Source organism: Vipera berus (assembly GCF_964194415.1).
Source record: "Vipera berus genome assembly, chromosome: 14".
NCBI classification, from domain to species: domain Eukaryota; kingdom Metazoa; phylum Chordata; class Lepidosauria; order Squamata; family Viperidae; genus Vipera; species Vipera berus.
The window spans coordinates 7,488,707-7,512,934 of record NC_138217.1 but is presented as its reverse complement, the minus strand read 5'-3'; the positions used below and the strand labels follow the sequence as shown (position 1 = coordinate 7,512,934).

Genomic DNA, 24,228 nt, shown 5'->3' with positions numbered 1-24,228 from the left:
GTTTCAATATTTTTTTCTTTCTCTGCGGGGGAAGCAGGAAGTCAAGGCTGCATCGCTCTGCCAGGGCCTGGATTGTTCGCCTCTCGTACCTGGCAATTCCACAGAAGGAATATTTTGCCTGTACTGGTAAGCGAGTTCTCGGAAAGTCCGCAGGCCGCAAAAGTAACAGAGCACCGTTTCTCCCGCGATTCGGTAATCTGAAAGAGAAAATTGGGGTGGTGGGTTACGAAGAGAATATCCCTTTGAAGGATGAACCCCCTCAGAAGGAATTGGGGAGGTGGCTGATCTCCCTCTGGTGAGAACAGGGCTCAGGATGTGTGTCCTCGTGAGCTTGCAAATATCTGAATACAGAATAAGAGTTAGAAGGAGCCTTGGAGGTCTTCTAGTCCAACCCCCTGCTGAAGCAGGAGACCTAATACCAATTTAGACAAATGGCTGTCCGGTCTCTTCTTACAAGGCTCTAGTGATGGGAGCACCCACAACTTCTGAAGGCAGTTGTTCCACTGATTAATTGTTCTTACTATCAGGAAGTTTCTCCTTAGTTCTAGTTTGCTTTTCTCCTTGAGTAGTTTCCATCCGTTGCTTCTTGTCCTACCTACTGGTGCTTTGGAGCATAGTTAGACCCCCTCTTCTTTGTGGCAGCCCCTCAAATATTGGAACACTGCTATCATGTCTCCCCTAGTCCTTTTTCATTAGTCTAGTCCGGCGCGATCTAAAGACGTATCTTTTTGAACAAGCTGGCCTGGCCTGATGGGAGGGGGTTGGGTTTTTATTACTTTTAAATGCGTTTTAATCTATTTAAGAGTTCTGGGCACTTGTTTAATCTTTTTTAATTTTTGTATTCTGTCTTTTTAACATGTATTGCCCTGTTCACCGCCCTGAGTCCTTCGGGAGAAGGGCGGTATACAAATAAAATTAATAATAATAATAATAATAATAATAATAATAATAATAATAATAATAATAATAATAATAATAATAATAATAATAATAATAATAATAATATACCCAGTTCCTGCAACCATTCTTCATAGGTTTTGAGCCTCCACTCCCCTAATTGTCTTTGTTGCTCTTCTCGGCCCTCTTTCTAGAGTCTCGACGTCTTTTTTTTTTATATCGTAGCAACCAAAACTGGACGCCATATTCCAAGTGTGGTCTTACCAAGGCATTACAAAGCGGTGTTAACACTTGGAGTAAACAGAAGCAGAATCCAGGAAAAAAAAGTCTCAGGAATATGTGATTGGAGGGGATCAACATTTACCTGGTAAAATAAACGCTCCTTCTTGAAGAGCTTGGAGGCTTTCGTTCAGCATGTCTTTCCATGTCAACCCCCTAGATTGCAAGTAATCCTAGAAGAGAAGACGCGTAGAATTAAAAACATTCAGAAGAGGCCTCAAGCAGGGATTTGAAGCTCCTTGGGAAAGTATGAGAACGAAAGTGACAGTTCCTGAAACACAGAGCGGAGTCCAGACGTTCTTACAAAATAGGCTGATCTCAAAAAAAAAAAAAAAAAAAAAGAACTTTTGGGAAACTGACCGTACCTTTAGAATATCTGATTCGTAGTTATTGCCATTAAGAACACCGTCTAAACACTTGTCACCGAGATTGAGTTCTGTTTAAAAAAAGAAGCAAAAATAAAGGACGTTATTACTGCTCCGAAGAGGCTGCAAAGTATTCCCCAAATTAGGCAGGGCCTCTTGGGACTGAGCTGCGGTTTCCCAAAGCAGATGCCGCTGTTATATTACCCTACATTAAGGAACAGGGATTCTAGTTACGTCATTTAACCAAGTTTTATTTACGGAAAAGCCTTACTCCTGGAAGCCAACTGCCTCTTGGAGGAGACAGGCTCGACCCCGAGAAGAGACAGAATACGAAGAAGCATCAGCAGAGGATGGTTGTTTGCAAGGGGGAAAGACAGGATGATTGCAAAACAGGATCATACCGCAGAATGGGGCTAAACAGCCCAAGCAGGACACACGGACACAACCCCAGTACAGATGACAGAAAGACTGCAGACAAATGGTACCTGTGAATATGGAAAGGAAAAATATATAGATTGATCATTGGCTCAGTTTTCTGCCAAAGAAAACAGTGGATTGGAAAAAAAAACCTTCCGTCATCCAAATTTCATGCCTAAGGCGGGACTAGAACTCCCAGTCTCCTGGTGATTGGCCCAAAGTCACCCAGCCAGTTTTCATGCCTAGGGCAGGACTGGAACTGACTTTCTCCTGGTGGGTGGCCCAAAGTCACCTAGACAGTTTTCCTGCCTAGGGCAGGACTGAAACTCCCCTTCTCCTGGTGGGTGGCCCAAAGTCACCCAGCTGGCTTTTATGGCTAAGGCGGGACTAGAACTCAGCATCCCTAGCTTTCGAGCTTGGTGCCTTAACCACTAGACCTGGCTCTAACTCAAGATCTGACCACAGATGGAGTAGAAGCAGACGAAAAGGCTTCTATGAAGTTGGGCTGACCAGCCGTGACGGTGTTCAAGACATCTGCTTCTCCTTCAACTCCGTTTTTGGTCAGGCTGGAAGGCCCACGCGTTTCCCCAGTGACGTTCTGGCTTACACTGCTGTGGGGCGATGTTCTGGTTCTGTTCCCGTTCCGCCCTACGGTCCGGCATGGGCTGGAAACAGCAAGTGCAGAAGATGTGGCTTCCTTGAGCTGGGCAGACATATTCCTGGACTGCTGCATGAGGAGAAACGACCAAGAAGAGGTTGTGCAAAACAGGTCACCTTGCAGGAAAATTTCTCAGAAGCTTCACAAGAGGCCAAAGTGGCTCATATGCGCCCGCCCGCCCTCAGGAGCGCTAAAGGCTGGAACTCAACGACTCATCTAAGAGCAGAAGGCCTGAGGGTCCAAGTAGGACAACCGAAGGAGGCAAGCGGCCTACAGATCATATTTGGCTATTGATTTACACTTTAGATCAGGGGGTCTCCAACCTTGGCAACTTTAAGACTGGTGGACATCAACTCCCAGAATTCCTCAGCCAGCTCCCAGAATTCTGTGAATTCAAGTCCACAAGTCTCACAAGGTTGGGGGAACTCTGCTTTAGACCCCAAAAGATCCTAAGCACTGTACACATCAGCTGTCCACCTTCAGCTCGAATATTCAAATAAAGTCCAGGATTACTTCCGTTGCTGAAAAACGTACTGGTTTATTGGATACACAGCATGATATAGGCGAAGGAAAACTAACTCTAAATTCCCAAGGCCTCCAACTATAGCATATACCAATGACATTCCCAGCCCAGCCTCTCAGATGTCCATGTAGCTCATGTGAACCAATCCTCTTTGTTTTGTGAGAACCGTCTGCTATCTTCTTCACACCTGCCAGAATGCCCTTGAAAAGTTTCCAGTTTGTCTCAGCAAACTGGAAAAGTTTCCTTTCTCCAACTAACCCAGACAAAAACATCGTTTTCCCTCCCCCCCACCCTTTACTCTAATGGCAAGATAAAAACAAAGAGGTATGTAGCTACCAAATTTTCACTCTTGACATCAGCTCGTTTAATGCATTCCTCAGTGCATTTTAAAAAGTCTCCCCTGAAAGATCAAGTCAAGTTTCTATCTGTACTTCCTTTTCATCCAGGACAAGGTCTGGAGTATTGTTAGGGGAGAAGGTCCCAAAACTACCTCCAAGTCGTCCATCCTCAACCAGAATTCAACTTGCCACGTATTCCAACTGCACGTGTTCTGCTAGAGCAGGGGGTCTTCAAACTTGGCACTTTTTATGACTTGTGGACTTCAACTCCAAGAATTCCTCAGCCAGGCAAGGCTGGCTGAGGAATTCTGGGAGTTGAAGCCCACAAGTCATAAAAAGAGCCGAGTCTGAAGACCCCAGCGCTAGAGATAAGTTCCCTGATGATGGGCGTGCAAGTTTGGAAGGATAAAAATTTCATCCTGGTGACAGACTCCGTTTGGATACTGCAAGTTGTCTCCCCAGAAGACCCCAAAGAGGTTCTTGATGCCACTGGATGCATTTCTTCCCTGAATTATTGGCCCACATGAAGGAGAGGGAAAGACCTGGAAACTAGGGACCTCCAACCCTTTCCCAAAACGCATTGGCCTCCAGAACAGTGCTTCTCAACCTGGGCAGTTTGAAAGTGACTGGTCTTCAAAGCCCAGATGAGGACTGAGGAATTCTGGGAGTTGAAGTCCTCATATCTTCAAGCTGCTCAGGTTGAGAAAGACTGTTCGAGGAGGAGAAGCAACCTGGAACTAAGGAGAAACTTCCCAACAGTGAGGACAATTAACCAGTGGAACAGCTTTGCCTTCACACGTTGTGGAGGCTCCATCACTGGCGCTTTTTAAGAAGACACTGGACAGTCAACTTGTCCGAAATGGTGTAGGGTCTCCTGCTTGAGCTGGGGGTTGGACTAGACAACCTCCAAGGTCCCTCCCAGCTCTATTCAGATTGACTGACTTAACTTCAGATCCAGCCACTGACAGATGCTAAACTACTTGCCTTACTGTTGCAAAAAGCTCATCTCCATTCTCTACTTCAAGTGACCGTTTCCAGTAAGGATTGTGCGCAGCACTGGAGCGCACCAGTGCGCACCAGCATACCGCAATATCAGAAATATCACATAAAGGCAGAATAAACAGGACAGGGCCCGCCCACCCACATCTGACTGAGGCACACAAGTAGAAAAACCAGGAGTTTCAGCTGAAGGCAAGATCTTGATGTGCTTATGATAGGTACAAGGCCTTTCCACCTGACCTTTCCCGCCCCAGAAGATGCTCTGACCTGTTGGGAAGTTGGAAGATGTTGATGGGGAATCTCCAGGGACCTGCCCAAGTTCTGTTTTTCCTTCCTGGTCTGCAGAGGTTAGAGGTGGGATGGTTTGCCGACGATAACCGGGACATTGCCGGCATAAAACATATGGCTGACTGCAAAGAAGGAGAGTCATGTTCGTGAAACTGACAAGGTCATTGCCACAAACTAAGTTCTGATCCAGCCAAACAGACACTTTCAAGCCTTAACTGGTTCAGCAGGGGCACTAAAACAGACAACTTGACAATTAACCAGTGGAACTCCTTGCCTCCAGAAGTTGTGGATGCTCCATCGCTGGAGGTTTTTAAGAAGAGATTGGACAAGCCTTGGTCTGAAATGGGTTAGGGTCTCCCACTTGAGCAGGGGGTTGGACTAGAAGACCTCCAAGGTCCCTTCCATCTGTGTGATTCTATTAACCTCAACTTGCAATTGTCATGGTGGGTCCTCCCAGTCCGGCAACTTTACAAGGTCGTCCTTGACTTACGATCGGTCATTAGGAGACCGTTCAAAGGCACGAAGGATCTTCTCAGGGTTACTTACGACTCAGATTTGAAGTTGCAATGTCACCGGGTCAGAATGTGGGCAGTTGGCATCCCGGATGTATTTATGACGCTTGCAGAATCTGGGGATCACGTGATCGCCATTCACAAACCCGCCCAGCCGGCTTTAGTACAAGCAAAGTCAATTGGGGAAGCCGGATTTGCGTAGCAATTGTGGCTAAGAAGATGGTAAAATCGGGTGCCGTTCCCTTAACCCAGGGCTCTTCAAACTTGGCCGACGACTTGTGGACTTCAACTCCCAGAATGCCTCAGACGGCGTGCCTTTTGTGACTTGTGGACTTCAACTCCCAGAATGCCTCAGCCGGCGTGACTTGTGGACTTCAACTCCCAGAATGCCTCAGCCGGCGTGCCTTTTGTGACTTGTGGACTTCAACTCCCTGAATTCCTTAGCCAGTGTGCCTGACTGAGGAATTCTGGGAGTTGAAGTCCACAAGTCATCAAAGGGCCAGGTTTGAAGAGCCCTAAATTAACCTCCGCCTTGCTTAGCAATGGGAATCCTGGCCTCCACTGAGGATTACCTCTCCGTCTGCAAACTTTTTAAGGAAGTGATTAAGACCATGCAAACAGAGCTGGACAATCCAGTAATTCTTGAATTGGGACTCTAATTTTCCTATTTTTAAGATCTTCCGAGATCCCAAGCCACTCCCCGAGACTGCGAACTGCAGAACTTTGATTCCAATCGGACACCGACTCATCAAAACTGACCCGCCATCATTTTCTCAGTCAACTTTCAGTAAATACAGGTAAGTCCTCGACATACGACTAGAACGGAGCCTCAGATTTCTGCAGCTAAAGCGAGACAGTCGCTAAGTGGGTTTTGCCCCACTTTACGACCTGTCTTGCCACGGTTGCTAAGGGAACCGCTGCAGTTCTTAAGTCAGCAACCATGGCGGCGAAGTGAACCTGGCTTTCCTCGTTGAGGTTGCTTGTCGGAAGGTCGCAAAAGGGGATCAGAAAAAGGATCACCAGTGTTGACGATGTGATCCTGGGGGACACTGCAACGGCCATCAATACGAGTGGGCGGCCGAGCGTCTGAAATCTGATCACGTGACCGTGGCGATGCGGCAACGGTGGTTAAGTGTGGAAAAAACAAGTCCCTTCCTTTCAGCTCTGTCGTAACTTTGAATAGTCACTAAATGAACCGTCAGAAGTCAAGGATTACCTGTGCCGGTTTCATGAATATTGTTTACGGATTTGAGAGCATCAGCCTGGTTGTAAGAGAACCCGCCGAGCCTTAATTTACAGCTTTTTACCTAATATCAGAGGATTCGCTGTCCACATCCGACAGATCCAGCAGATCTTCAGAACTTCCTTCTTCATCCGAAAAGGATCTGCGCACTTTTGGCTGAAGCATGTCTTGAGTGATTTTGTTCCGGGCATCCATACTTCGAATATCTTCTTCATTACGGCACTTATCTATCAAGATAAGAAAAGGATTTCTACGTTACGGCGAAGAGAACGGCGACACGGAACAGTCCCTCAGGCCCAAAGGTGCTTTTTCAAAAGTGCAACTGGACTTGAAGACCTTTCGCTTCTCGCCCAAGAAGCTTCTTCAGTTCTGGCTGAAAGCGAAGAAGAATCGAAGGAGCTTCTTGGAGGAGAAGCGAAAACGTCTTCAGGGAAAAACAAAGTCCAGTCGTCTATGGAAAAAGTGCTTTTGGGACAGCCACGATCTGGACGACTGAACATCTCCACAGATAACTGTTGCTTAGCTTCTCAACGGCACTTCCTCGGGATTAAGTCCCAAAGGAGCTCAGGACTTCAATAGGTTTGAAAAGGTAGAGTGAACAAACTGATTCCTGACCGGTCCTCACACTTATGACTGTCGCACACACTTATGACCTCAGGGTCGCACAGATTTACGACCTCACGGTCACGGGATCAAAATGTGGGTATTTGGTAAGCCACATGCGTTTAAGATGCTTGCGATGTCCTTAGGCTCAGGAGAACACAGTTTGTGCCTTTCCCAACAAAGCCAACAGGGGAAGGAGCCAGATTGGCTTAACAATCACTGCAATTTGCTTAACAACCATGGGTCCCGCATTTGGGCACGACGACGTTGCCACTTCTTAGCAACAGAAATTCTGTACTTCATTTGCTGGCATTCTTGCCAATGGTTCCTGCTTTCACCTTAACAAATCTTGATAAAGAAAACTCGGGGGAAAATTACTTTTAATTCAGGCAGCTATCAAGAGCCTAATTGTACATACCCAATTTTCCTTTTTTAAAAAAAAACAACAAACCCCTCTCTCCAGAGTGCAAAACATTGGATTCGTGGTCCGTCCATGCATACGTCACCCTCCATCCATGCCATGTTAAATTGTAACCGTGGGGAAAAAAAAGAACTCTACTCTTGTAATGACAAGAATGCTGGCGGAGAGTCCACGCTCCTCACGTGCCTGGGTGCTGGATGAGATACGCTTCGACCAAGTTGTTCAAAATATGATTTTTACAGATCCGTTCCACTGGACACCGACACGTCGGACAGAGAGACGAACGCTCCATCCATCCCGAGTAGCAAGCGGCACAGAAAGTATGCATACAGGGCTGCAAACTGAAGACAGGAAGATGGGGGAGGGGGAGAAAAAAAAAGATGAGAGAAGGAATCGAAGTGGGACGTGATTGGCCAACAGTCTAAACCTTGAGAGATAGGAAGAAAATGCACGGCTTCGGGTGCAAGTCTTCCTTCCATCTCCCAAGGTCAGGGGTTAGGCAACCTTGGCTCTTTGATGACTCGTGGACTTCAACTCCCAGAATTCCTGAGTTTTTTTCCCCATGCTGGAATTCTGGGAGTTGAAGTCCACGGGTCATCAAAGAGCCAAGGTTGCCTACCCTTGCCCAAGGTCATCCCCGTACACCTTCAAAATAAATCATCTGTATTTTAAAATTCAAAAAACAAACAAACAAACGACACAGTACTAGGCTGCATTTAACAGAGAAGTAGAATCGAGATCACGTTAATCTCCACTTTACAATGCCTAGGCAAGGCCACGCTTGGAATACAGCATCCAGTTTTGGTCACCACGATGTAAAAAAGGTGTTGAGACTCTGGAAAGAGTGCAGAGAAGAGCAATAATGATAATCAGAACGGTTGCTGGAATTGGGTATGTCTAGTTTGATGAAGAGAAGGACGAGGTGGGACATGATAGCAGGATTCCAATATTTGAGGGGCTATCACAAAGAAGAGGGAGTCAAGCTATTCTCCAAAGCGCCCGAAGGCAGGACAAGAAGCAACGGATGGAAACTCATCAAGGAGAGAAGCAACCTGGAACTAACTGACAGAACAATTAACCAGTGGAACCACCTGCCTCCAGAAGCAGTGAATGCTCCAACACTGGAAGTTTTTAAGAAAGAGACTGGAGAGCCATTTGTCTGAAATGGTAGGGTTTCCTGCCTGAGCAGGGTGTTGGACTGGATAACCTCCAAGGCCCCTTCCAACTTTATTATTATTGTTGTTGTTATTAAATCAAGTTATTTTTTAAAAAGGCACGCAGTGGCTCAGTGGGTTAGGACGCTGAGCTTGTCGATCAGAAGGTCAGCAATTTGGCGGGTCAAATCCCGAGTGCCGCGTAACAGAGTGAGCGCCTGTTACTTGTCCCAGCTTCTGCCAACCTAGCAGTTCGAAAGCACGTAAAAATGCAAGTAGAAAAATAGGGACCACTCCGGTGGGAAGGTAACAGCGTTCCGTGCGCCTTTGGCGTCTAGTCATGCCAGCCACATGACCACGGAGATGTCCTCGGACAAGCGCTGGCTCTTCGGCTTTGAAACGGAGATGAGCACCGGCCCCTAGAGTCGGAAACGACTAGCACGTGTGTGCGGGGGAACCTTTACCTTTACCTTTACCTTATTTTTAAAAAAAAATATCTGGGAAGTTGGTACTCTGGTGAATCACGTGTTAATCATGTCATGGCCATGTACAGTGGACTGTATGTTTAATTTTCACAACCGAAATATGGGCATGATTGAGGACTGGAGCTTCCTTCATCTTGTTCCTACCCATCTGAACTGGAGGCACCTTGGTCCAACACTTTAACCGCTACACCACGCTGGCTCTCACTGGACAGCCATTTGTCTGAAATGGTATAGGGTTTCCTGCCTGAGCAGGGGGTTGGACTAGATGACCTCCAAGGTCCCTTCCAACTACTACTACTTCTCCTCCTCCTCTTCTTCTTCATCATCATCATCATCATCATCATCATCATCATCATCATCATCATTATTATTATTATTATTATTATTATTATTATTATTATTATTATGCTGATGTATAGCTTGGTGGTCCACCAGGAATGACCACTGCATTCTCTGCTGAAATTGTCCACTGATTGGCTGAGCCAGAAGGCCTGCTTCAGAAGGTTCCATGGCTCATGCACAGAACTGATGCAACAAGGGAGAAGAGCGACGAAGTAGCCACACACCAAAGGAGAATTGGAATAGATGGGTGGAAAAGTGGAGCTTGGGAAAAAAAAGTCTCTACAGAAAGTGAGGTGAGAAAGCTAGAACCTAAGGGAGCTAGATGTTCTGGACCTCTAGCCCAAATGAAGAAAGAGGTGGGCAACTGCTGGTAGGTTGGCAGCCCTTAAGGAGAAGAAAGAGTCAAAACAAAACATGTGTGCAAATTTTAAGCTTTGATCAGAAGTTTGGGAATTTGTGGCATTCTAAATATGCCTGGGCTACTCTTTCTAGCAGTCTTCTTCACTCAGCCTTCTTCTTACAGACTCTGTGACCTGTGGTTAAGCAACATTCAGAAGTCACAGGTTGCTCTGCTTTAGACCTCAGCACCCAGCATTTGGCTTCCTGAGCTCTATGGTCACTTAGGTGATTCAGGAAACCTGACAGGTCCCTCCTAAGAAACATGAGTTCCACTTCTTGAGTTGAATCAGGTCAATGCTTCTTGAGTTGAATCAACTCGACGCTTCTTGAGCTGAATCAACTCAATGCTTCTTGAGCTGAATCAACTCAATGCTTCTTGAATTGAATCAGGTCAACGCTTCTTGAGTTGAATCAACTCAATGCTTCTTGAGTTGACTCAACATTTGGCTCTTGGGCTTTAAGGCAAAATAGAGGCAGGAGGGCAACCCTGTTTACTCTCAATCACATTCAATGGCTACAAAGGTGAGGTATAACCAAGGTTCTCAACTGTTCTCCTGACAAAGTCTACTTCTCTTTGAAGTCCTACTGGGGAGAAAATGAGCTAGTTCAGCCCTTTCCCTCCATGTAACCACCTTCTTTATGTTTTCCACCTGACACACCTTCTCCAGAGGGCCACCAGCTCATATGCACTACTCTCTTCTCTGTCCATCCACCTATACCTGACACAGTCATGAAGAAGTTCCTGGCAGATGATGCAGCTCAGGCTTTCTCCCATTTTGTCGGGCTTCATGGTTGCCGATTTGGCATCTCCGGGGTCTCTCATTGCTTGTCCATCTGGGGTGGCCACCTGAAGGGCAGAGCTGGCTTCACCATCTGCAAGAGAGGTTCTTATGTCACATCGGGGAAGGCATGCAGAGGAAATACAGCATGGAACCCACCACATTGTTGCTCAACAATCAAAGAGCAGGGCTCTTCAAACTTGCCCTTTTATGACTTGTGGACTTCAACTTCCAGAATTCCTCAGCCAGCCAGAATTCTGGGAGTTGAAGTCCACAAGTCATAAAAGGGCCAGGTTTGAAGGAGGTTGGACTAGAAGACCTCCAAGATCCCTTCCAGCCCTATGATTCTATGTTCCAGGTTCTAAGGGCTGTGAACTTAGCTGCTGGTAAGAAGGTATCAAATCCCTCATTGCAGAACACACACACAAAAAACTTGGTCATATACCAACCTCTTCTGATTTTCTTCCTAACAGGTTGGGATGAATCTTTTCCTTCCCTCCCTGAAAGCTGGAACATGGATGTTTTCTCTGTGTCCTTCAAAGAAGCGTTGGATGTTTCTGTATTTACAAGAGGCTGCCTGAGTTGAAGCAATGGCTCTGGTCCCGATGGTACCACTTTGAGCAAAGCAGGTGCAAAAATCAAGGTGCAAGGTTGGGATCCTGTAATGATGGAAAGAATGATGACCGTGGTCTTCAAACTTGGCCCTTTTATAACTTGTGGACTTCAACTCCCAGAATTCCTCAGCCAGCGTGCACGCTGGCTGAGGAATTCCGGGAGTTGAAGTCACAAGTCATAAAAGGGCCAAGTGTGAAGACCCCTGTTCTAGAACATAGCACAAGATTCAAGGTAGAGCGATCTTGCAGAGGTGAGATGCAAATGATGACTGTGGTAAGGCAGGGGTCTTCAAACTTGGCCCTTTTATGACTTGAGCACTTCAACTCCCAGAATTCCTTAGCCCTGGTGGTAAAGGGATCTTTGGACACAACCAAAAGACTCTGGAGCAGGCGTCTCCAAAATTTGGCACCTTTTAAGGCTTGTGGATTTCAACTCCCAGAATTCCCCAATCAGCATGGCTGGTTGAGGAATTCTGGGAGTTGAAGTCCACACGTCTGAAAAGTTCTCAAGTTTGGAGACGTCTGCTCTGGAGGAACAGTTCCCTTTCTCTACTTCCTGAGCCAATTTTTGCCTGTTCATCCCCTTCCTCCTCCAGCAATACTGTGGTCATCCTTCAAAAGATGATTCAGCCTTGGGACAAAGTGATTGCACCTTTACCAACTGTTGAGGGCTTCGCCTTCTCAGTGGGTACGGACTCAGTGGGAGAGGTAGGAACAATTTCAAAGAGGTTTGACGTCGAAGTGGATGGCTGTGGTTCTTGATAGCTTGGCTGAGAAGCTGGTGGTGGGGATGCTATTGAGGTCCCATCACTGCTCTCTCTGGTGCTTGAGGTGTCTTTGGTTGTGTGGCATCCACTGTCAACCTTGGCTTCTGGAGAGGGAGAGAGGGACAGTGTGACCTCAATAAGGCCAGGAGAGCTGGGAAGAGCTGAAGTGTTTCACAGTAGGTCCATGACTCAACTCTTCCATGCTATTAGTCTCTACTCACCTCCTGGATCATTAGCTCCATCCTTTTTGGGGTGCAAAGATTCATACAGGTATGCAACGTCTGAAAGAAGAGAAAGATGGTTGAACTCAGTAGACCAAAGCAAGGTGGCCCTCCTTATAGGTTGTGGCTGCTCCAACACTGGAGGTTTTTAAGAAGAGATTGGACAACCATTGGTCTGAAATGGTATAGGGTTTCCTGCCTGTGCAGGGGGTTGGACTAGAAGACCTCCAAGGTCCCTTCCAACTCTGTTATTCCGTTATAAACACTTACCAACCAAAGAGCCAGATGAATAAGTCTGATCATCCCAGTAAGCCCAATAACACCTTCATCTCAGCACCCCAAATCTATGAAGGTCCCACAATCAGCACTGATCATCTAGTGTTGAGTGGTAACCAAGAACTTGGTCAACTGTCAAGAGTTCATGTTGAGCCAACATGGGTCCACAGTCAAAGCAAGGTTGGATAAATTGATACTCTCCTAGACACTTGACTATGAGCCAGCCGTGTGCAGCAGCCGCCAAAAAAGCTAATACAATCCTGGGTTGTATAAACAGAGGCATAGAATCAAGATCACGCGATTTATCAGTACCGCTTTATAAAACCCTAGTAAGGCCACACCTGGAATGCTGCAGCCAATTTTGGTCACCACGTCACAAAAAAGATGTTGAGAGTTTGGAAAAAAAATTCAGAGAAGTGCAACTGAGATGATCAAAAGGCTGGAGACTAAAACATACGAAGAACGGCTGCGGGACTTGGGTTTGGCCAGTCTAAAGAAAAGAAGAAATCGGGGAGACAGGATAGCAGTGTTCCAGTACTTGAGGGGCTGCCACAAGAAAGAGGGGGGTCAAATTATTCTCCAAAGCACCAAAGGGCAGGATAAGAAACAATGGATGAAAACTAACCAAGGAGAGAAGCAACCTGGAATTAAAGAGAAACTTCCTGACAGTGAGGACAATCAACCAGTCGAACAGCTTGCCACCAGAAATCGTGGGTGCTGCGTCACTGGAGATTTTTAAGAAGAGACCTAGACAATCACCTGTCTGAGATGGTGTAGGTTCTTGAGCAGGGGACTGTACTAGACGACCTCCAAGGTCACTTGCAATTCTGTTCTATTCTATTCTATTCTATTCTATTCTATTCTATTCTATTCTATTCTATTCTATTCTATTCTATTCTATTCTATTTTATTCTATTCTACTCTTTCCATATTCTATTCTATTCCTATTCCACCCTATCCTATCTATTTCTATTTCTATTTCTATTCTATTCTATTCTATTCTATTCTATTCTATTCTATTCTATTCTATTCTATTCTATTCTATTCTATTCTATTCTATTCTATTCTATTCTTTCCATATTCTATTCTATTCTATTCTATTCTATTCTATTCTATTCTATTCTATTCTATTCTATTCTATTCTATTCTATTCTATTCCTATTCCACCCTATCCTATCTATCTCTATTCTATTCTATTCTATTCTATTCTATTCTATTCTATTCTATTCTATTCTATTCCTATTCCACCCTATCCTATCTATCTCTATCCTATCTATCTCTATTCTATTCTATTCTATTCTATTCTATTCTATTCTATTCTATTCTTTTCTTTTCTATTCTATTCTATTCTATTCTATTCTATTCTATTCTATTCTATTCTATTCTATTCTACTCTACTCTACTCTACTCTACTCTACTCTACTCTACTCTACTCTATTCTGTTATTCTTTTCTACTCTATTCTATCACTTTGGACTCCAACTCCCATTGACCACATTAACTGGGGCTAAGAGGAGTCAGTCAACGCCCAGAGCGCTGCATCCCCTAAATAGGAGCTCTGCTACTTTGCCACTACCTTTTTTGTACACTAGAAAAAGGGAAGTGGAATTTCAGTAAAAGCCAGGAGCCCTTCAAGTGATCTCGGATCAGTTGCTCAACCCCACGCTCAGAACTCCATATTGAGCTACATCTGGTTGCTTAATCTGAGCCGTCTTTTTTTTTAAAAAAAAATCTTTATTCAAGAAAAATTAAAATAAAAAATGCCAATTTCTTTTTTAAAAAACCCACAGCAAACAAAGACACTAAACAGAAAAAAGCTGCCTTAAAAATAAAAGATAATTAAACGTAACATCCTCCCTTGTTCGATACTGATTAATATAATACAACAATGTTAAGTTTTCCACCCCTTGAGAAACAGGCCAAAAGAATTTTAAACTACTAAGCCACCAAACCTGTTTACAAATTGTCATCTCTACAGTTTTGAGCTGTTTTTGAGGAACCTGGTCAGTGGTGAATGGCTATCAGGCGCCACTGCATTCATTACTCAAAGACTAAACTCGAAGCAACAAAGATGATTAGGGGACTGGAGGATAAAACATATAAGGAACGGTTGCAGGAATTGGGTATGTCTAATTTAATGAAACGGAGATGAGCACCGGCCCCTAGAGTTGGAAACGACTAGCACGCATGTGCGGGGGAACCTTTACCTTTACTAATTTAATGAAGAGGACAACATGATAGCAGTGTTCCAATATCTCAGGGGCTGCCCCAAAGAAGAGGGAGTCAAGCTATTCTCCAAAGCGCCCAAAGGCGGGACAAGAAGCAACAGATGAAAACTAACCAAAGAGAGAAGCAACCTGGAACTAAGGAGAAACTTCCTGACCGTGAGAACAATTAACCAGTGGAACAACCTGCTTCCAGAAGTGATGAATGCTCCAACACTGGAGGTTTTTAAGAAGAGATTGGACAGCCATTTGTCTGAAATGGGATAGGCTTTCCTGCCTGAACAGGGGGCCGGACTAGATGACCTCCAAGGTCCCTTCCAACTTTATTATTATTATTACCTGTGTCTCAGAGAACGACAGCAGCTGCAGCCCAAAAGGTTAGAGATTTCACCTTTTCAAAGGCGGTTCTGACTCCCTCACCCCTTCCCCTTATTCCCCTTAAGCTATTAAGGGGGATGGAAAGAAGAATCTCTTACTGTTTTCTGGCTCATATTTTCTGTAAACAACATAAATCACGTCCCCGGTTTGTAAAGGGCAGGTCTGTTTCTTCACCACTTTCTGTTTATTAATCACTGTTCCGTTCGTGCTGCAGAGGGAGGTAAGAAACACAGGTGGGATTAAGGCCATCACTGTCCTTTTCTACCCCTAGGTCAGCGGTAGGCAACCTTGGCTCTTTGATGACTCGTGGACTTCATCTCCCAGAATTCCTGAGCCAGCACAGGGAAAACTTTGGCCCCCTTCATGACTTGTGGACTTGGGCAACTCCCAGAATTCCTGAGCCAGCATGAGGGAAACTATGGCCCCTTCATGACTCGTGGACTTCAACTCCCAGAATTCCTGAGCCAGCACAGGGAAAACTATGGCCCCTTCATGACTCGTGGACTTCAACTCCCAGAATTCCTGAACCAGCATGGGGGAACTATGGCCCCTTCATGACTTGTGGACTTCAACTCCCAGAATTCCTGAGCCAGCATGAGGGAAACTATGGCCCCTTCATGACTCGTGGACTTCAACTCCCAGAATTCCTGAGCCAGCACAGGGAAAACTATGGCCCCTTCATGACTCGTGGACTTCAACTCCCAGAATTCCTGAACCAGCATGGGGGAACTATGGCCCCTTCATGACTTGTGGACTTCAACTCCCAGAATTCCTGAGCCAGCATGAGGGAAACTATGGCCCCTTCATGACTCGTGGACTTCAACTCCCAGAATTCCTGAACCAGCATGGGGGAACTATGGCCCCTTCATGACTTGTGGACTTCAACTCCCAGAATTCCTGAGCCAGCACAGGGAAAACTTTGGCCCCCTTCATGACTCGTGGACTTCAACTCCCAGAATTCCTGAGCCAGCATGAGGGAAACTAGGGCCCCTTCATGACTCGTGGACTTCAACTCCCAGAATTCCTCAGCCAACATGGCTGGCTCAGGAATTCTGGGAGTTGAAGTCCACGAGTCATCAAAGAGCCAAGGTTGCCTACCCCTGCCCTAAGTTAATGCCACTCCATGTTCAACTTACAAGAGTTCATTTAGTGACGGTTCGAAATTACAACGGCACCGAAGTAAGTGACTTCGGACCGTTTCCCCACCCTTGCGACCACTGCAGCGTCCCCATGGTCACATGATCAAAATTCACACGCGTGGCAATTGGCTCATATTTTTGACACTTGCCGCATCTCTCTGTGTGTGTGTGTGTGTCACGTGGTCCCCTTTTTTTGCGACCTTCCAACAAGCAAAGTCAATGAGGGAAGCCAGACTCGCTTTATAACCCTGTTGCTAACTTAACGGCAGGATTCCCTCTTAACGACCGTAGCAAGAGAGGTCACAAAATGGGGCACAGCATCGCTTAGCAAGTGACTCGCTTAATAGCAGGAACGTTGAGACCGACCGTGGTCGTAAGTCCGAGGACTGCCAGCGTGAACGCAAAGGAAGATCATCCAACCCAGCTCATTTGAGCTCCGGATGGCGCCCGACCTTCGTTCCTTCCGACGCGATCTGAAGACCTACTTGTTCGAACAAGCCGGCCTGGCTTGATGGGTGATGGGTTTAGATTTTAATATTGTTTTAATGTATTTTAATTCATTGTTCTTAGTTTCTGGGCACTTGTTTAATCTCTTTTAATGTTTGTATTCTTGTATTTTTATATGTTTGCCCTGTTCACCGCCCTGAGTCCTTCGGGAGAAGGGCGGTATACAAATAAAATTATTATTATTATTATTATTATTATTATTATTATTATTATTATTATTATTATTATTATTATTATTATTATTATTATTATTATTATTATTATTTCCAAAGAAGAATCGAGCCCTCTCCAAAAACAGACCGAAGAAACATTTATTTTCACCCGCAGAACCGCAGTAAAAGATAAGGACAAGGCTGACCTGGTATCCTGTAGCAAAGCCTGGCCAGATTTTTCATCCACGGTTATTTTACAGTGATAGCCGGATACCAATTTATTGCCAGGGAAAGATAAGTCACAACCTTGGGGAGAGAGGGAGGGGGAGAAAGAAATGAGCATTGCTACATTTGCTAATTTCACCCGGACACCCAGCGAAGCCTCCTGCCATTTCTCCCCAGTGCCACCAACCTTGCGCTTAATTTCAAAGCCGCCTCTCCTCCGAGAAGGGCTGCAGGTTTTGCGGCTGCAAGACGAGAGTTTGGGGGCACCATACCTTTTTTCCGCCCAATGGTCCACTCTTTTTTCAGCAACAAGACGTGGGGCTCGGCTTGTTCCACCCCCAAGCGGATCAGCTTCCCCCAAGGTTGAGGCTTTCCGATGGGTTGTATCCGCCCTCCGAGCTCCATGCGCTCCATCTGGACTTACATCTGCAAAAGGAGGGGAGACGATACATACCCTTTTCTGGGAAAAGGAACGGCCTTGCAAGGATCCAGTTGAAAGAGGCTCCTTCTCGATATTCCTCAGCTGCACTGGCTCTTCCCCATCCCTTTGCACACTCGTCCCCCTCTTTGGTCACGCTCACGCACACACGCAGACACAAATGTTTGAGGAAAAGACTTAGCAAGGATCCAGCCAAGCAGGCGCCATCTCCATATTCCTCAGCTGCAGTGGTTCGTCCCCCCTTCCCTCTGCACACCCATCCCCCTTCCCTTTGCATGCCTGTCCCCCCTCCCTTTGCACAGCCATCCCCCTTCCCTTGCACACCCGTCTCCCCTCCTCCCTTTGCATAGCCATCCTCCTCCCCTTTGCACACATACATCTCCCCTCCTCTTTGCACAGCCGTCCCCCTCCTCTTTGCACGCCCTCACTTTGCACACCCGTCTCCCCTCCTCCCATTGCACACTCGTCTCCCTTCCTCCCTTTGCACACCCATCTCCCCTCCTCCCTTTGGACAGTTGTGCCCCTCCCCTTTGCACGCCCTCCCTTTGCACACCCCTCCCCTCCTCCCTTTGCACACCCGTCTGCCTTCCTCCCTTTGCACACCCGTCTCCCCTCCTCCCTTTGCACACCCGTCTCCCCTCCTCCCTTTGCACACCCGTCTCCCCTCCTCCCTTTGCACACCCGTCTCCCCTCCTCCCTTTGCACACCCCTCCCCTCCTCCCTTTGCACACCCATCTCCCTTCCTCCCTTTGCACACCCCTCCCCTCCTCCCTTTGCACGCCCATCTCCCCTCCTCCCTTTGCACGCCCTCCCTTTGCATAGTCGTACCCCTCCCCTTTCACACCCGTCTCCCCTCCTCCCTTTGCACACCCGTCTCCCCTCCTCCCTTTGCACACCCGTCTCCCCTCCTCCCTTTGCACACCCCTCCCCTCCTCCCTTTGCACACCCGTCTCCCTTCCTCCCTTTGCACACTCCTCCCCTCCTCCCTTTGCACACCCATCTCCCCTCCTCCCTTTGCACGCCCTCCCTTTGCATAGTCGTACCCCTCCCCTTTCACACCCGTCTCCCCTCCTCCCTTTGCACACCCGTCTCCCCTCCTCCCTTTGCACACCCGTCTCCCCTCCTCCCTTTGCACACCCCTCCCCTCCTCCCTTTGCACACCCGTCTCCCTTCCTCCCTTTGCACACTCCTCCCCTCCTCCCTTTGCACACCCATCTCCCCTCCTCCCTTTGCACGCCCTCCCTTTGCATAGTCGTACCCCTCCCCTTTCACACCCGTCTCCCCTCCTCCCTTTGCACACCCGTCTCCCCTCCTCCCTTTGCACACCCGTCTCCCCTCCTCCCTTTGCACACCCATCTCCCTTCCTCCCTTTGCACACTCCTCCCCTCCTCCCTTTGCACACCCATCTCCCCTCCTCCCTTTGCACGCCCTCCCTTTGCATAGTCGTACCCCTCCTCTTTCACACCTGTCTCCCCTCCTCCCTTTGCGCGCCCTCCCAGCCACCTGAACTGCCTTTTGCACCCCAGCTCGACCACCTCTTTCCAGGCAGGGGCTGGCCGCCCCCTCCCCAAGCCCCTTTCCAGTCCCTTCCGGGGGGGGCTCTGCTCCTCCCTCGCCCCTCCCCAGCCGGGCCTCCCTGACCCGCGAGCCCCTGCGGGCTGTGCATGCTGGGACCTGTAGTCCTGCCCCCACAGGGAAGGGGGCCGCCCGGTCGGAGCCTCCCCGCGGCGCCCTCCGCCTTGGAAGCGCGGCCAAAGGAGCCCCGCCGCTCACGCCCCGCTCCGGCCGGCCGGGAAGCCGCCGCCGCCGCTGTCAACAGCCCTGCTCAGCCCTCAGCTGATCCGGAGGGGCGGGGCCTCGGCGCTGATTGGCCGGCGGGGCTGCGTGGCGGCGCGGGGGCGGGGAAAGGAAGCGGCGGCGGACGTGCGCGAGGCGGCGGCTAGAACGTCCCGCGGGAGCCATAGAGGGGACGCTAGAGCGGCGTTCTTGGGGCAAAGGCACGTGCTTGGGCGAAAGAGCCGCTATAGCTGGTGGTTCAATTATATATACGTCTAATTACGTCTATGTAGCTGTAACTTTTATATAAACATGTACAAATACTGCTAAGCTTGTAAGCCGCCCTGAGTCTTCGGAGAAGGGCGGGATATAAATGGAATTAAAATAAAATAAAAAAATATAAATGGAATTAAAATAAAAATAAAATAAAAATATATTTACATGTGTATAAATATATACGTGTGCGTGTGTACATGCGTAGGTGTATACCGACACAAGAATCAACTTATGAATTCATAAACCATTGTAGTATAATACACGCAAAGTATGAGTATATAATGCAAATGACACAATCGTTCATATATTGTATACTGTAAGATATATTCAAATGTGGTAGATATAACGAAATATGTATCTTACGCAGTATATCTGATTATATGACGTGAACATATTCACCTAGCATTTAGATAATGTAAAGATATGCACATATATTTACATATATATACATGTATAAATGTGTACGGTATGTAGGTATATACACAAAAAATATTTTTATAAATTCATAAACCATTGTACTATAATACGATAATATTACAAATATTATAAATATTATGAATAATAATATTCATATATTGTATACTGTATGATATATTCAAATGTGGTAGATATAATGAAATATATTTATACAGTATATTATATCCAACTATATGATGTGACTATATTCACATAGCATTTAGGTAATATAACTATATCAATCCCCAAGTATATTCGAAACTACATTTGTATTCCATAATTGCACATTCTAATTTACATAATCACAGCTATATACACTTGACCAACCTATTCAAAATGCCACTCTATCCCAACACTTCCAGTTCCCAAGCACAGAGAGAAGAATTCACCATTTGCTAATCCCAACTAGGATTAGCAAAGCCGGCTTCTTATAGAAGTACAAATTAAAAGTCCCATCCACCCTGCTCCCTCATTGGCTGCAAAAATTAAAAGCCGGGACTTGAAATGAAAATAGCTGTTGGCTATTGCCAGGGTCAATTATTGGGGCCAAAAAAAAAAAAGGAATGACTTGCAGAATCCAGGCAACTGAACGTTGAAACGTTTCATGACCCAACTAGGTGACATCATTAGTGTTGCAAAGGAGTGGGGTTTGTTCCAGTAGCTTCCCCTTCAACGTTGGTAGGAGAGTTCTTGGTGGATCCAGTAAAGGACACCCTGATCAAGGAACCAGCAAGACCACTTCCACCAACACGGACAGGGCAGGCCACTGGAACAGACCAAACCCCACTTCCTTCTAGCACTGATGATGTTACCTAGTTGGGTCATGAGATGTCTGCAAGAAAACCACCAAACTCAGAAAGCACCAAGGACCCCACAGCATCATTTCTAAGTTTGCAAGAGAAGACAGCAGTAAACATTTCTTTTTAAACCAAGAAAACCATAGGGATCCAAAATGCAAAAGTTGACATTATTTGGGGGGGCGGGGCGGGGGAGTCCACGACAACTTGTTAGCACATAAACCATCAATGAACGTTTTTTAGGATTATAAAGTTGGGGAGATTTCTCTTTGGAGAAATTGCCAGACCTCGTAGAACTTGAAGGACCATCCAAATTTTATGAAGCTTCTCCAAGAAGAAAAATAAATAATATCATAGTAAATTTTTAAGCACAAGCTACTGATTTTATGTCGGGACTGTGTCCAATTCCACCCCCCCACCTCAGGTGTTCTAAACTCCGCAAGGGCCTGTATTTTAGAAGACTAGCAAGCCAGTAAACTATCTTTTAAAAATATATTCAGCATGAGGCCCGAGAGATCATTTTATTATTTCTAATCTGTGGCTTTACAGAGACCAAGGACGGAGGTGGGGGAGAGTCCCACGCTGCTGTTTGCGATGTTTTGACGAATGATTGAATGATTGTGCAAGGTTTTTGATGGATGGAGAAGATGGATGTCAATGATGGCTTGTTAAACAGAGCCAAACCTGTCTGCTGAATACAAATTACAGGCATTAAGAGACAGCCTGTCTTTCTTCTAAATATAGTTCAGAGTTTAAACCACCACCACCCCTCCCCTTAACCAGGCACTGATTCACACATGGACCGCGTGACCTTCAGCTTGGACAATTCAGGCTTCCAAACTCTGTTAATTTTTACAATCAGATCAGGGCTGACCCTTCCCTCCTTTTATTAAAACCTCCCGGAGGTTATTTTAAGAGTCTCGAAAGAAGAGATAAACCTGTTTCTGTGCTAATTTTTCTCCTGACAGAATCAATTTGTCCTCCTCCAACCTAGGCCGGTCTTTTCCATTTGATTTCAAATTGGATTTGGACCTCCAGGGATTTTGGATGTCAGCTTTCCTAATGTAGTGTCAGTCGAAAGACGCAGAGAGATAAAAAGTCAGCTTCGGTTAGCAGGAGATTTGTCCTCCAGCCTTTCCTTCTTCCTGGCTTTTTAACCTGGCTTGTCTGGCTTTCTCATTCTCTTCTGAATTGGTCGGCTGAGGACAGCATAAAAGAGATTGAACAGGGATAAGACCCACAAAAGTGAAATGGTTCTCCTTGAAAACACTCAGCCTTGCTACATTGTGTTTGGAATAGAATAGGCCAAAGCTGGAAGGGACCTTGGAGGTCTTCTAGTCCAGCCCCCTGATCAAGCAGGAGAACCTATACCATTTCAGACAAGTGACTGTCTCTAGTCTCTTCTTAAAAACCTCCAGTGATGTAGCGCCCACAACTTCTGGTGGCAAGCTGTTCCACTGGTTGATTGTCCTCACTGTTAGGAAGTTTCTCCTTAATTCCAGGTTGCTTCTCTCTTTGGTCGGTTTCCAACCGTTGTTTCTCGTCCTGCCCTCTGGTGCTTTGGAGAATAGCTTGACTCCCTCTTCTTTGGGGCAGCCCCTCAGATACTGGAATAACTGCTATCATGTCACCCCTGTTTCTTCTTTTCTTTAGACTAGCCAAACCCAAGTCCTGCAGCCGTTGTTCATATGTTTTAGTCTCAAGGCCTCTGATCATTTTACTTGCTCTTCTCTGAACTTTTTCCATGTTCTCAACATCTTTTTTGTAGTATGGTGACCAAAATTGGTTGCAGTATCATGAAACAAGGTTTACTATCTAGGTTGCTGTTTTCTTTTTTGTTTTTGTTTTGAAAGTCCCAGAATGTCAGAGGCGATTTCGGTTTTTACCTGTCCTAGCTTTTAAATCAAGTACAGAAGGCCATTTCACAGAGGTGGAGAACAGGCAGCTTTCCAGAGTTGCGGAATTATAACCTGCTTCTCCTAGTTCAGGGGTAGGCAACCTCGGCTCTTTTATGACTCATGGACTTCAACTCCCAGAATTCCTGAGTCAGCTATGCTGACTCAGGAATTCTGGGAGTTGAAGTCCATGAGTCATAAAAGAGCCGAGGTTGCCTACCTCTGTTCTAGTTGTTTTGGACAATACTGAAGGTTATATACTCCCAAGAGGCGGTACGGATAGTCCTCAGCTTACAACAATGTGTTTAATGACCGTTTGAAATTACAACAGCGCTAAGAGAAAGAGCGACTTACAACCGGGTGCAACATCCCCATGGTCACATGATCCAAATTCAAGTGCTTGACAACCAACCGTGTGTTTAGGACGGTTGTAGCATCCTGGGATTCCCAGCCAACTTCCCACAAGCAAAGCCACTCTGTAAATGCACTTGGGTCACAAATGTGCGAAAATCGCAGCATGCCCAAGATCCTGACGTTGAAACTCAAAGACTTTGGCCACCTAGTGAGAAGGAAGGACTCACTGGAGAAGAGCCTCATGCTGGGAAAGGTGGAAGGCAAGAGAAGAAAGGGCCGACAGAGAATGAGGTGGCTGGATGAAGTCACTGAAGCAGGAGGCGTGAGCCTAAATGGACTCCAGAAGATGGTAGAGGACAGGAAGGCCTGGAGGAACGTTGTCCAAGGGGTCGCGATGGGTCGGACACGACTTCACAACAAGAACACAAGACTAAGGCATGGCTCAGTGCAGCCTCTCGGCCACTAGATGGCACTGTGGTACTTTCTGAAACTCTCACTCATCCTGTTTTGCAAATACATATATATATTTCTTTCTGGAGATTTCAATTTAGCCCCTTTGTGCTTGGCTGTGTTATCTTCGGCCTTCCCTCCCCTTCCTCCTCTTGTAAACTCTTTGTAAGCCCTCTGGCAGTTTTACAGATAAAAAGAGGAAAGGGGAGGGAGAAAGGAAAGCCCCAGGCTGAATTTCTCAACCGCCTTCATTATCACACCTCTGTAACAACTACAGATTTCCCGAACCCTCTCCTGCTTTTCTGAAAGCAGCTGCAACTTTCAGACCCCTTCAGCCTGCCTTAATAGGCCTGCTTTCCATGAGAACAAAGGGGCACAAAGGAGCTGCGTGGGATCCTAAGCATATGTTGGCACTGAGGATCTTGCCCAGTGTAATAAAGCAGTAGGGTAGTTTGTTGACATACAGCAGCTCATTTAATGACCGGAGTTACAACAGCACTGAAAAAAAAGGGACTTATGGCAGTTTGTCATGCCCATGACAGCTTCCCCATGCTCACGTGGCTTGGCAACTGACTCATAG

At 46.5% G+C, this 24,228-nt stretch overlaps 1 protein-coding gene across 3 annotated transcripts in view; it reads right to left on the bottom strand.

Moving 5' to 3' along the window:
- Positions 1–19,673, bottom strand: part of CHFR (checkpoint with forkhead and ring finger domains) — a 48,932-nt gene extending 29,259 nt beyond the window's left edge. For 2 of the 3 annotated variants that reach the window (XR_014027919.1, XM_081339126.1), the window contains exons 1-16: positions 19,319–19,673; positions 17,478–17,631; positions 17,187–17,286; positions 15,281–15,390; positions 12,305–12,364; positions 11,969–12,187; positions 11,152–11,361; positions 10,643–10,796; positions 7,730–7,884; positions 6,584–6,746; positions 4,744–4,886; positions 2,566–2,685; positions 1,943–2,026; positions 1,542–1,612; positions 1,262–1,349; positions 90–197 (exon numbers count right to left, since the gene is read on the bottom strand). Coding sequence is in view for 2 of the 3 variants with exons in the window: in XM_081339126.1 (XP_081195252.1) it covers positions 90–197; positions 1,262–1,349; positions 1,542–1,612; positions 1,943–2,026; positions 2,566–2,685; positions 4,744–4,886; positions 6,584–6,746; positions 7,730–7,884; positions 10,643–10,796; positions 11,152–11,361; positions 11,969–12,187; positions 12,305–12,364; positions 15,281–15,390; positions 17,187–17,286; positions 17,478–17,619 (1,927 nt within the window). In the remaining variant the exon portion in view is untranslated. Of the gene's footprint in view, positions 1–89; positions 198–1,261; positions 1,350–1,541; positions 1,613–1,942; positions 2,027–2,565; positions 2,686–4,743; positions 4,887–6,583; positions 6,747–7,729; positions 7,885–10,642; positions 10,797–11,151; positions 11,362–11,968; positions 12,188–12,304; positions 12,365–15,280; positions 15,391–17,186; positions 17,287–17,477; positions 17,879–19,318 lie in introns of those variants that run through there. The other variant, XM_081339127.1, reaches the window with a different exon arrangement.
- Positions 19,674–24,228: the final 4,555 nt, after the last annotated feature.